Source organism: Ambystoma mexicanum, chromosome 9 (genome assembly GCF_040938575.1).
Source record: "Ambystoma mexicanum isolate Mex_15411 chromosome 9, UKY_AmexF1_1, whole genome shotgun sequence".
Lineage (NCBI taxonomy): Eukaryota > Metazoa > Chordata > Amphibia > Caudata > Ambystomatidae > Ambystoma > Ambystoma mexicanum.
In genome coordinates this window covers 1,285,287,028-1,285,300,608 of record NC_090931.1, presented here as the reverse complement: position 1 = coordinate 1,285,300,608, position 13,581 = coordinate 1,285,287,028, and the positions used below count along the sequence as shown (strand labels likewise).

Below are 13,581 nucleotides of genomic sequence, written 5' to 3'. Positions count from 1 at the left end.
TGCTTCGTTTGTTTGGACCCCTTTGCTCAGCTCGGTCACCCCTGTATATTTTTGGGAAATATTTGTGCCCCCACAAATTAAAATATTCACCAGCCGCCACTGCACATTAGACATAGGGCTTCTGGTAAATTCACATGCTCAAGAAACAACCTTCGCAAAACCATGTGTTCAGCCGATTCACTCACTAATAAATCGCACAGCTTGGCAAGTGACGCAAGAACATAGTTCAGAGACTTTAATGAAGGTGTAGGATGTAAGATGTACAGTTGAAGATTCCCCATTCCTTTATTATGTATGCAAGTAGACTGTACAATACCAATGCGGCCTCTTTAATGTCAACGCAAAGGGGGGGGAATGGGATGAGCTGGGAGGGCCAAAGTCACTGTCCCTTGTAAATGTGCCTGCATGTTTGAAAAGAGTAGCATCTTTTCTTGCCCCCACACCTATTGAGCACACTACTGGCAGTGTGTTTCCCTAAGAAACTACAGTTCCCAGAAGACCCAGTGGCGGAAGAGCAAGAAAACCAAATGGGAGACACATTGTGAGAAAGCTGCAGACTGTGGAACGATTCATACACCCATCTGGCAATACCAGTTCCCCATGCAACCCAGATTCAAACAATGATGGGGCCACAGAGCAATCCTGCCAGCATCCCAAACACACTGGGAAAGACCTCACATGAACTAGATTGTTCCCAGAGGGGGTTAGAAAGAGAAGGAGTTTGCCTTTATGCCGTCACAACCAGACAAACTGTCTTAGAAAGTAGGGAGTATCAATATCTAGATTCAATTCGGAGGTTGAGGGACACCTAGGATGAGGAGGGAACGCCCCATACTAGACAAGAGAGGATGACAGTGAGCCACTTTTACATTCTGAAAACAAAAACCCTTAAACTGTCTGTCATCGAGATTCGGTGTAACTATCTGGAACACAGATCATGATAATCAATGTCATATTTCGCAGATTAACAATCATTTGACATAGCAACCTTATTTACACAGTCAAAGCGCCAGGCTGTTGTCCAACAGAGAAGTTAAATGAAGCATTGTCCACCAACTCCTGCCTACCAATATTAACTCTGGAAGTTTCCAAATGATGAATGGCAACAATATTGTCAAACTCCACGACCCTAGATAAGGAAGTTGGTTCTAAAGTATTTAGTGTTGAAGTGAATTGGTTCTTTTAAGAAACAAACAAGGGACATGTCGGAGCATTACAAGCATTGACTTTAATTTTTAGAGTTTGAAAACGAAGCACATCACTCACAGGCTGTCCTTCATTCATACGTACCATCACTGCTTCTTAAAGTAATAACAGCCACATTTAGTTCAAGTATCCGCTCCACTATGAAGTCTTCTTCGAACAGATCACTGGCATTTTCTATCAGCATAACCAACATATCAGGAGTCATATTGTCTGGGACATTCTCCAGCACAACAGATGATGACATGAAAGTTGGTGGCTGTGCTTTTACAATGCAAGAGTCTTGGCATGGCTGCACCTGAAGCAAGATGTTCTGCACAGAGTGGATCTTGTGTCTCAAAACTTCCTGGGCATCTGGATTAAGGAAAGGATAGAAGTACAGTCACGTACAGCTGGGATAAACTTTAAGAGGTTCTTGACCATGGGATCTTCATTATTAATGAAAGAGTAGGATATTTCTGTGCACAATGAGAATCTACAAACAAATTAATGGGAGGATTTCTTTGAAATAACCAAATACAAGTCCAGTGTTAATCTGCAACACACTTTTAATAATCTTAAGAAATAAGAGCAAAAGGTGGTTGTAATTTTATTTTTCAATTGAAAACAAGAAAAGTTATCCATTTAATGTAGTGTACACAGTGTAGACCGCTGTCGCCTTAGTAAAAAGCAAGTAATGGTATGCAGCTGTCAGCTAGCCTTCAGTTCATCGTTTCAATTCCAGTTAGAGGTTCCCTGAACACACCTGGATTTGTAGCCTGCTTTTCCCACCATCAAGTGCTCCTTTTTTGAATAATTTCCATCAATAACTATTAATTCTATATTTACAAACAGAAACAAAACATTTCTGTCAGGATCATCTTTTTATCTTGGCCAATATGTTTCCCCCTTTATATGCTCTGCTTAACATGTGCTAAAAATGATGGGTGAAGATGATGAAACCGATGAGTACAATTCGTGCATGTACAATTTGTCAGAAGACCACTGCACTGTGGACTGCTAAGCCTGCCAGGATGTGACGCGGTAGGTGTTCAGGGAAAAGGAATGACTGAAGCAGACCCTGTGCCAGATGAAAGGTCAGATCATGGAAAGCTTGCAGAAAAATAACTTCAACGGAAGCATGTCTCATTCTCATTAGTATAGTGCCAATGGCTGCACAGACAGCAAAGTAGCACACACTGCAACTGGCAAAGTTACCGTCTATTCTCAGACCAGGTCTGCCTTTCCATCCTTTACCTGATCCCCCCCCCTGCCTGGAACAATCCAGATTCCACTTGTAACTGTACCCTCACTAGTCTATCCGCTGTACATATTATATTATCCTATTATGGTGTGCCCTTGCTGAGCAGCTCTGCTGCATGTAAGCCAAGTTTGTGCTACATTAAAATAAGTACAAGATCCCATCAGGCAAGGATGGGCATGATGTGATGCCCTAGATCAGAGTTTTCTGGCTCCACAAAAGCAAGAGGCAAAGTAATCTCTCTTTCTGACTGGAAAGGCCATCTCTTCTCACCAGACGTCAAGGGGCTACATGGTGACATGCAGGTCAGTCTCGAGTCGCTTGAGAGAGACTTTGATGCCAAGGAAAGGGATCACTTTATTTTACATTCTTTTCATTTTATTTTGTACCAAGACAATACAGAAAGTAAAAATGCATTCAGGATTCTTTGTACAGCTAATGAGGCGACTCACATTGTGGTGTGCCTTGAAAGAAAAGCTGGTTAGTTAATTTTTAGTATTGCAAAAAAATCTTTTAATAAATAAATAAATCAAGTAGTAACTGTTGTATCACTGTTCAACAAATAAAGAAATCACTGAAAAACAGTGATCATTGTGTTTTGCGATTCCTACAAATGCTAAATTCTATTGATCAACGTTTGAGAAGTGCCTGATGCACTTCTGATGCCCCTTCATGTTCAGATGCAGTGAGCGGGCGACTTTGAGTGCCATGTAAAGTAAGCTGCAATAGTTTACAAGAATCTTATGCAGATAGCTCCGCGTGCCCGGTCGCTCAATAGAGAGATGGCTCTAAACAATGGAAGCCTAGGGACACGTTCCTCATTAGCGCATATGAAGTCAATTTAGGGAGACCAGATATCTCTATATTTGTTGTACTAATTTGAGATATTCATATTTTCAGTGGTAATCCTGCCCAATGGTGATGTGCTTTCAGACAAACTAAACACCAATGCGTCTTCTGCGTCTTTCACATTAGCCTTCTTGGGTGCGCATACATGTGAGGTGATGTAAAGCCTGTGCATTTGCAGTCAGTCTTCTTCAGAGGAATGTGACCAATCCTTCGATTTTGTCAATTCTCCCTGAGGTGGAGCCCATACCCATAAGGCCAGGGAGGTGAGCTGCTACCCCCGATAGTCCCCATGGGGGTGGTACTCAGCAGGAGGATCTCGTGGGGAGAAAACTCCCCTCTGGGGACAAGGACAACTATCCAGGGGAAACAGTATTCCAACCCTATACCCACCACCTCCCATATGCCCCCATGTCCCTCACACATCACCTCCATGTTACCTAACCACCCCATGTATGTGTTTAGGGCCATAGTGCTGACCTCTACTGAGACGAAAAAGAGGACAGATAACCCAAGTAACACCTACAGGACTCCAACTGAGACCAAGAAGAGGTGCAGAGCCATGAAGAATACCTAGTGGAAGGGGGGAGAGGAGGGAGGAGAAAAAAAAGAAAGGAGCTCAGCAGGGGAAAGGGGGAGAGAAGGAGGAAGAGAAGAGTAAGGTCTTGAGGAGTTTCCGGAACTTAACATGCTCTGGCTCATGACCGATTCAGGGAGGCTGTTCCAGAGGGAGGCCCCTTCAGAGGATAAAGATCTACCCCCAAATCTCTGTTTGTGAAAGCGGCTCACCCGCAGAGAGTTGGAGGAGGATGAACGGAGGACTCTAGAGGGAGAGTATTTAGGAAGAAAGCGTTGTAGATCATGCCGGCCCGGGCCCCAGAAAACCTTGTGGATTATGCAGAGGGTCTTGAACTCGATCCTAGCAGCCACGGGGAGCCAGTGGAGGGATTTCAGCAGCGGAGAGATGCAGTCCCTAGGCTTGAGGCCAAGGATAAGTCTTGCAGTCCTGTTCTTGAGTTGTAGAAGACAGAGTAGAAATAGGAAGATTGAGAAAGAGGCTGTTGCAATAGTCCAGTCTACAGAGAACCAGGGTCCTCGAGGTGGTGAGCCTGTGGGGGAAAATGAGAAAAGGAAGACTACCTCTGAGGAGGTGCAGTTGGTAGTGTGAAGTTTTGTAGAGGTCTGAGTTGTCAGAAGAGAAGGAGAGAGTGGAATACAAGATGACCAAGATCTTTTGCCTCATTGGCACGTCCTCGCGCAGGGCAAAGGCAGGCCGGCCAGTGTGAAAATGGGAAAGCGGGAGCAGGGGTCCTATTGAGGATGGTCTCCGTCTTATTGGCATTTAGGCAGAGATCGTTAGCAGCACACCAAGACTGAATTGCGGATAGACAGTCAGAGGTGAGAGAGGAGGATGAGGAGGAGTCCGAGGGTAGCCTGAAAGAGGGCTGCGTGTCATCTGCATAGCACTGAAAGTTAGAGGTAAAGGTAGAGATGCTGTGCGCCAAGGGGGCCATGTAGATATTGAAATACCAGGGGGGGGGGGACAGGTTGGATCCCTGGGGGACACCACAAGTAGAGAGAGTGATCGAGGAGATAAAGGACCCAAGTTCCACCTGGGAGGGCCAGTCAGAGAGAAAGGAGGCAAGCCACGCCAGGGCCTGATCTGTGATCCCAGGGAATCAAAGAGACGGGTGATCAGTATTTTATGGTTTACCGTATCGAATGCAGAAGAAAGGTCAAGAAGCATGAGGACAGAGGGAGAGTTAGAGTCAAGATTTGAGAGCAGGTTTTCACGGGTGTTCGGAAGAGCAGTTTGTGCCTCTGGAGGCTCTAAAGCCAGACTGTGTCATGGAGACAACCAAAAAATTCAGTGTGGAGGGTAAGTTGAGTGATGGCCAGCTTCTCCTGGAGTTTTCCCAGGAAAGGGGTGATGGAGATCGGGCGATAGTTTGCCGGAATAGACGTGTTGGCTGAGGGCCTTTTGAGCAAAGGATGCACAAGAGTGCTTGAGAGGAGAGGGGAAAACGCCAGTGGGAAACGATAGGTTGCAGAGGTCGGCGAAGGCTGGAGCAACAGTGTCAATATTGTCCTTGATGGTTTTAGAGGGGTAGAGGTCCACCTGTTTAGAAGAGTTTTTCATAGTCCGGACTAGTCTAGATACCTGGTGTGACAGGGGAGAGGGAGGATAGATGAGGGGGAGTAGTGGGGGTGGCCAAATGGGGTACAAGAGATGTTGATGCAGGAGGGGGAGTGGAAGAGAGGGAGGACAGGATGTTGTGTGTTTTGGTGGTGAAATGTGCTGCCAGGGCCGAGCAAAGGGCCTGGGTGGGTGCAGGTGGAAGATGCAGCTGCAGTAGGGTTGGCCAGTTACCTGCAGACTTTAAAATGTTCAACCGTGTTGTTAAGATGCCGCAGAGATGCGGGCTTGAATGTAGACTCTTTTCTTGGAGCGGGTGCCGAGTCTATATTGCCGTTGAAGAAGGCCAGTTTGTCAGAGGGTGCACCTGAAGATCCCCATTTCCGTTCCGCTGCTCTGCACTTACGTTTAAGGGCAGCCAGGTCGAATTCGTACTAAGAGTTGCACTTTTTGGCAGGCTTCAGTCGGACCCTCATGAAAGGGGCAAGAGTGTTGGAGATGGAACAGTGAACGCTAGAGAGGGCTGTATCAGGGTGGGAGTCCGCCGCAGGAGTAGAAAGAGGAGAGTAGGTGGAGACAAAGGCAGACACCGACACTCTTTTCATGGGTCGGATGACCTTGAAGGCAGGAGGTGGTGTAGAGTGTGCCATTGCTTAAGAAGAAGAGAGCTTCAAGTGAGAAGAGAATGATCTGTCCATGAGTGTGAGCTACTAGGAGGAATAGAAAGTGGGAGGTCTGGAGAAGAGCACATCCCAAGATGTGGCTAGCAGTGTGCGTTGGACCAGAGGGTACAATGGCCAGAGAACTTAAATCTGTGACAATACTGCACCTTGCATGCCTCTTTCTGTGACAGAAAAGGCTAAGAATATTCGGGCATTCACAGCAACAGTGGGTTACAGAGACACCAATTTAATTTCTCAAAGACTTCTGGTGTCCCCCGAATCCCCCCTCCCACCCCGCTACTCTCTCTGGGAGACCTGCTGTCATAAGGGCTCGGGAAAGGACTATGAGGAGCCAGGAATGAGACTCGGACAAAGGGGAGTCATGGTTTTGGCCAAAGACTTATTGAAATAAAAGTGGGTGGGAAATGCTGCTCGGTCCCTGCTCCAAGATGTGCTTCTCTACCCAAAACCAAAACTAAACGTGTGTCAATGTCAGAAAGTCCAAAGCAAAACCATCCCGTGTCCAAAGTACTATTCTTGCCCTCACATTCCAACAAAATTAACTTGAAGTGAAAAGGATAAATGTCTTTGGCCTCGAGTGGTGTGTAAATGTTCAAAGAAAAAATACCCAACTTCAACACAAAAAGTTCCAAAAGGATAGAGTTCCTTATTCCAGATGGTGGTTTACCTTCTCCTGGATTTTACTTCACTCTGCTTTGTATTCAAGAATATCAGTTTGTTAAGTTTCTCTTGATCCACAAAACAACTTGGCTGATAGTCTGTACTTCGTTAGGATACCTGGTGTACTCTCCCGCCAGGTTTTTTCTATCCTCTTTAATGCGTTTCCACAGCTTTTTGCTAGTCCTGATGTGGACTTCTTGGTGCAATATATTTTACACACAGTTCAGAGTGACCGTGCCTGGTATACTCTCCTGCCACGGACGGACGTATGAACACACTTGCAACCTGCATCTGCCTGTTCTAATCTCCTGCCAGGGCTTTTCATACATATATACTCTGAATTTGCCTGGTATACTCTTGTGCCAGGGCTTTCCTCATGTGGGCTTTGCGCACATATACAAACTTGATAACCTGTTGTATTTGCTTTATGTAAGGGAGGCATGGTATCACAAGTATGACACAGACACAAAAGTTACAAGCTCCAAAACCTAGATTCTTGGGGTTTGGAAAAACTCTGTTGTTGCCCTATAGCTACGACGGGAGTAGTCTACCATCAAATAATAAAGAAAACCCAGTCGTAGTCAGTATGTCAAATTTTAATGGCCTATACTAACAAAACCTAATGCCTGCCCTAGCTCTTATACAAAAAGAGTGTACAGTGGAATGTGTATGCAAAGAAAAGTCAATGTTATAACAAAGGATCAGTGTGGCAGAGTCGGCTCTCCTCCCCACGTCGGGACAGCACAGAGTATGGTGCCCCACATAAACAGGATGACACTGGCTCAGGTTATCAAAATAAAGGTAGTTCAAAATGGGGGTCAAGTCTCGCTTTGCCTTCCATGTTAAAGTCACTTTTCCGGCTTTCTAAAAGTTCTTTCACAGTTCAACAAATGTTCACGTAGGTCTCCCTCTGTCAGGCACGGACCTTTCAATCAAAAAGGGTCCAATTCAACATAGATCTCCCTCAGTCTGGCTCAGACCCTGCAATCACAGCACTTGCAGGGTTTCCCTTCCACAAGCTTCATTCACATTATTTAGGGGTTCCCTTCCCCTAACTTATTTCATGTTTCCGGTCTCCCTCAGCCGGGCTCACTGATGCTGAAGACTTTACCATAGACCTCCACAGGACCACTTGGACTTTCACTTCAGCTTTCCATTGATGTTATTTGCCGCAATGTATCTTGGTATTGGTAGTGCTATACCGCAAAAAGAAAAGTTCAAAGAAATCATCCACTTCAAGTAATCACCTTTTAACCAGGGGAAAGGGGAAGTTTCAGAGTTTGTTCACTTTGCTGCTTTATAACAAGACATCAAACATTTCAGAGAGACTTTAGGGTGGGCCATTTCCTTTCGCCGGACCACTCAAATACTCTATCACTGGCTTCATGCTCATCTGCAACTTACAAGTTCATTACTGGTTTGCTTTCTTTCGCGTCTCCTCAGCACGTGTGCAACCTTCAAACGTGCAATATACTCTTGCAGCTTCAATCTTTTCTTGACACAGACTGGCCTTTCATTTCTTTCCCTAACTCACTGGTTGTATACATTCCTTTCTTGTCTTTGCAGTTTTGATTCATGAGTTAAGGTCGATACCACAGGCTTGGCCTCGCCTCGCCTCGCTAACTCTGTCATTCACCCGGGAAGGTCACCGGCATCCTTGAAACACAATGCAGGCCTCTTCTTGTCTGGGTTTTGGCTGTCTCCGCGTCTCCTGCACGGTTTCTTGTATTATATCTGCCTAGTATATTATCGTACCAGGGCTTCGAATATGTATATTGCATACACGCACAAAACCAGAGTCCCCTGTACTGGTTCCGTTCTCCCTTTTCGAGCAATGCTCACTTGCTCGTGCTCTTTCATGTGGTTTATTAACCATTATTCAGTTTTGGCATGGATGCCAATACACCTAGGTGTCCCCGCTGTCCTTGGGTGGACTCACTGGCGTATTCTGTTTCTCCCACGGCAAGTTCAGAGTTTCCTTCCTTCCTGCCGCCTCTGGTTCTCGGCTTCGCTGCCTCTCGCAGTTCCTGCTGGTCCCTTCTGCGTCGTTTTAGGGCTTCGGTAAGGTGGCGGCTTACTTCCAACACCTGTAAACACCCAGAAGTCTGTTTCCGGCATTCCTGCAGCATGTTCTCATTCACAGTCAGCTTCCCTTCTCCTTGATGAGCCAGTTGGCGCCACGGAAAACTCTCCAGCCCCAGAGTCTCTCAGTCAGCCTCAGTCAGCTGCTTTGCCGGGTTAAATTTCCCGGACGCAGATATGCGCTCCCAACAACTGGCGCGCAGCATGTGCTCTTGGCCTCCATTGATCTGCATTACTCGGCTCATCATCTTCGTCATAGTATTACCGTATTTATGGAAATGGAAGTCTGTTCTGACGACCTGCATGTAAAGTATGGGTAAGCGTTCTCAGTGATTTTTAAGGGCAAGTCCGTTCTGGATGACTTGTAGATAGAGTCTGAGAAGGTGTTGTCAGGAGTCTTAAATGACAAGTCCGATTTTGACGGCTTGCATACAGATTTTGTGAAAAGGTTTTCAGTGCCCTTCCTAGAAGGATGAGGGGAGGTATGACAATATACCATCGCGGCACTGGGCATGGATGGGGTATCCTCAAAAGAAAAAGGGGGATACCATGTATCGTCCGATGATGCCATGATACTCTCCAAGAGGCTGTCTCCTCCCATGTGATTCTCCCTCATATTGCCGTCCCCACGGTGAGGATCAGGTAGTGGCTGCTGTGCGCTGACCACACAGGGAGAGGCCACCGCCGGGAAAAGAGTAAGGACACCATTGGATTCATCACAGGACATACAAAGAGTTCATTTGTTCTGCCGGATATGATATAAATCGATGCCGAGGAATTTTTCTTGATTGCCCAGGTATTATCTACAGATATGTATTGGGATAACAGATCTCTTACATTCCATAGAACATTTATTTTACAAATCTCATTGAAACAAATCATACAAGTTGTTTACAGTATTCCATCAATATTATAGAAAAATATATAAACACCCCCATATTGCATACAGTAAAGTTATTTTAAAAGACCTTAAGCAAGAAAATTCGATTTCACAAACAATTTGATCCAATGTACTGTATAACCAATAATCGTCTTAGTTAGCTGCATTCAGACAGTCATCAATCCCATTTGGGTTATCCCACCACCCATTTGTCTACTTGAATCTTTAATTGCTTTGACATGGATCAGGGGTCACTTCTTTTTTTTTAATATCTTTAGAGATTGAACATTTTACAGCAAAGGCACTTCAATAGCTATTGTGATGAATCCTGCAGAGTCCTCACAAAGAAGATACCTAAAGTCTCCTCCCAGGTGGCCAGATGAAGGCAGCCGCTACCTGCTCGTAACCCTGGGGGTGTTATTAAACAGGAGGATCACCTGGGAGGAGGAGGGACGCAGTATTTGTCTTCCTCAATGGGAGATATTTCAGCAATGCCAGAATATGTAATGGCTTGTTGTCAAAGTGAAGTTTTATTTCCCGAAGTCATCCATCTTGCAGGTTGTAAAAACGGTCATAATCCACTAAGAAACAGAACACCAATACCCAGGCCACTTATGAATTTCGTGCTCCCTCAAGTCTGAATTCATCACTTATTAAGAGAAAGACTTCCCTTCACAAAGTTGCCCACACTTGTAGCAATCAAATCTCTTGTGATAACCAGGAAAATAATAGATGTGGACATCAGAATTCTGATGATGCCAACTCTCCTTTAATAAAACAAACATTAACTACTTTTACAACTCTTTCTAGAAATGTAATTAATGCTAAGAGTGAAGTTTAAGATAAGAGTTAGAACAAAAGCGGTATCTTGAACATTGGGTACTTGAAGTCCCACAATGCCCAAAGTACTGAGATGAGGAAGAAAGCCTCAGAGGCACTGGACTGCAAGGTGCAGTCTAATGGCTCCAATGACCCACACCAGAGAGGGGCGGTTGAGTATATAAAAGACACCCTCAGGTGCAGGCCATAGGAAGAAGCAGAAGGTGAAGTGGTTGCTGGGCCTTCACGTTGCAGTGGCAGCTACAGAAGAGGGGAAGCAGAAATGCGGGTGACGCAGTTACATAGCGGATGCCGGTCCCGAGAGGGTCTTAAACCCGAATGGCCTTGTATGCAGAAGTTGTACAGTGTGAAGCGTTGTTGTGAAATGCTTTCCCCTTGATGGCCTAGTATGCAGAGGATGCACGTGGGAAGCGTTGCAGTGAAAAGCTTTCCCCCTGAAGACGTGTGCTCCGGTGGCAGGCAAGCACCAAAGTGCTCCTGGAGCAACGAACATTCCATTCCCAGTCGGCGCAGGCCGTGGGACGGCAGCTGTAGGAGTTTGCCGTGCAGGAGGCGGCGGAGGACGCAGAAGACACTGTGGCAGCAAGGCGAGCAGACTGGTATGCAGCAACCGGTGAGTTAATCAAGAGTAGGTAACCCCGGTACAGACCGTAAACACCCGCTGGCCAAGTGTTATCTTGAATACCTAACAGATTTAAAGAAGTTGAAGTGGCACTATAAGAACTTTAACAGACAAGAAGAGAAAGGTTATATTCGTTACCCTGAAAGCAAGCATTATTGCCAAGAAAGAGCAATATTAAAACCAATTCACAAAAACCATAATTGCCGAAGTCAAGAAAGGGCAATACTAAGGCAAACTTTTAACTACCTTTGCCAAAGCGAAGAGAGGGCAAATTTGAAGCAAGCGAATGAGGCACTAGTTGGAAAAGACCCCAGCAGGCATTGTCTAAAGCAAAGAAAAGCAAGTGTGCTAGCAAGCCATTGTCAACAAGTGTTGCTGTGGAAGTGGGAAAACAAGAGTGGCAGGAGAGAAGCCCTCCTGATAGGAAGCATTCAGAAGGAGAGAAGCATAACCTGCATTGCATGTGGCAATCACAAGGATGGTACAAATAGCACCAATGTGCATCATGTCTTTCTAGAAGAAGTAGTAACTTTTGCTGCTGTTAAAAGCCGATGGCCTTATCAAATGGTTTGAAGTGATCTTTACCACAGAAGAACGTGTAGTAGTGCTAGGAGATTCTTTAAGCTCTGGCAGGCGAGTTTACGAGAGCAGGGACTTTGTAGTGGTAGGCAGGTTAGTGGACCAAGAATGCATCATTAATGTACTGTGGTGGGATTACAAGTTGTTAAGAAGTGGCTAGACCACCAAAAAGCCTTTTTTGTGAACTGTTGTGAAACCATCCTGATGAAACATTGCTGTGGATACAGTTGAAATGTGGAAGTGTTCTTTTGATTCCTAAGGAGAAGAAGTTGTGTTGGACGTGTTGCCTTAGGTGAAGAGATTAAGACTTGTTGTCTAGGTGAACTGTTGGTTGCAAGCAAAGTGGAAGTCTTTTGAAGTAAGAAGAACTTTGTACACTGGAACTTGGTTGCAAAACTGAACTTTTCTATTCTAATTGGAAATCCTGCGGAAGGGAGATCCAACGCAGGTTGCAAAACAGTTATTTGGTCGATGTTGAACCCAATTGTTATTTCTGTAATATTTGAATTGTCATACATTTCTTTTATATGTTGAATATATGTACAAGTCTGAGGGACAGATGATTCCTTTTACTAGAGCGTTTCCTGTAGTTTATTTTGATAGGCAGGGAATCCTCGTTGTGTTAGCGATAGTGAGGCGTTTGTCCAACCCTTTTAAGTTAATAAAATGGCATCTTGTGAAACACTCTGTTGTGCGCCTCACATTTCTGACCCCCTCACACTTTCCTCATCAAAATTATGAATTGTGCCTTCTAAAATTCTTTCAAATACATTTTCATAAACTGTGCTTATCTGTTTATTTATGGGAATTTATCAAATTGTTTCAATTGCTAACACGGCTGTAGCGATAATAAGACACTGCATCACTCAATACTTCTATTAAACTTATCCAGGATGTGGACTACTATATAATTGAATCGCTTACTAGTGGCATACATTGCCCTACTTCGCTGCGACTATAAATGTCACCTTGTTGATCGAATGGCAATGAATCCCAAACTGCCTGTCTATTATGAAGTTACACTCAGCCCACTACTCAACACCACTCGAGTACCAGCGAAGTTAATTAACTCTGGAGCATTCGGCAATTTTATGGATGCAACATTCGGTCTTATGCACAAAATACCCACTATACAGAAGGGCAGCCTGAGGCGGTTCATGCAGCTGGAAAGATTACCAGGCAAATCCTTAACTGGCCTACAGCCTCACTGCAAGGACACCATGAACGATATCCTTCAATCTCATAGAAGCTTCTGACTTTGGAATAATATTAGAGGTTCACTGGTTGTCAGAACACACCCTAGAGATTGATTGGTTTACCGAGGCGCTGAGCGTTTGCTCTCAGTATTGTGCTTCTAGTCATCTTTTATCCATGGGCGACTCAAGCCCATGCCACTTCTCATCTGGAGTACACACCATAAGGGCAGTTACCACGGTGTTGTCTGAAATTCTATGGGGATGTCTTTTGCAAAACCTCCCCATAGGTATTTCGATTGTCCTATTGACTCGATTCCTGGTATATCAGTTGTCCATGCAAGAATCTATTCCTCGATAAGAGGACCAAAAACTCAGAATATCTAGAAACCCACCCCTACGTCATCAGCACCATCTCCTCTGTTTTTGTACCCAAGTGGGAAGACAATCTCAGGCCGTTTGGACTACCGCATCCTAAACGCTATAAACATCAAAATCTGTTACGCGCTACTATTTAGGTTTCTGTATTCACAAAGCTCAAGCTCAAGGGGTGCGAGAATCCGTATTTCTGTATCCAGTACAGACTCTATAAATATGTGGTTATGTCATTCAGGTT

General features: G+C 44.9%; 1 protein-coding gene across 3 annotated transcripts in view; it reads right to left on the bottom strand.

The window, feature by feature from the left end:
* The window catches only part of LOC138489065 (protein mono-ADP-ribosyltransferase PARP14-like), a 1,946,959-nt gene that overhangs the window by 1,666,398 nt on the left and 266,980 nt on the right, over positions 1–13,581 (bottom strand). For all 3 annotated transcript variants that reach the window (XM_069616628.1, XM_069616629.1, XM_069616630.1), the window contains exon 5: positions 1,291–1,557. In XM_069616628.1, the coding sequence (XP_069472729.1) occupies positions 1,291–1,557 (267 nt within the window). The remainder of the gene's footprint in view (positions 1–1,290; positions 1,558–13,581) is intronic.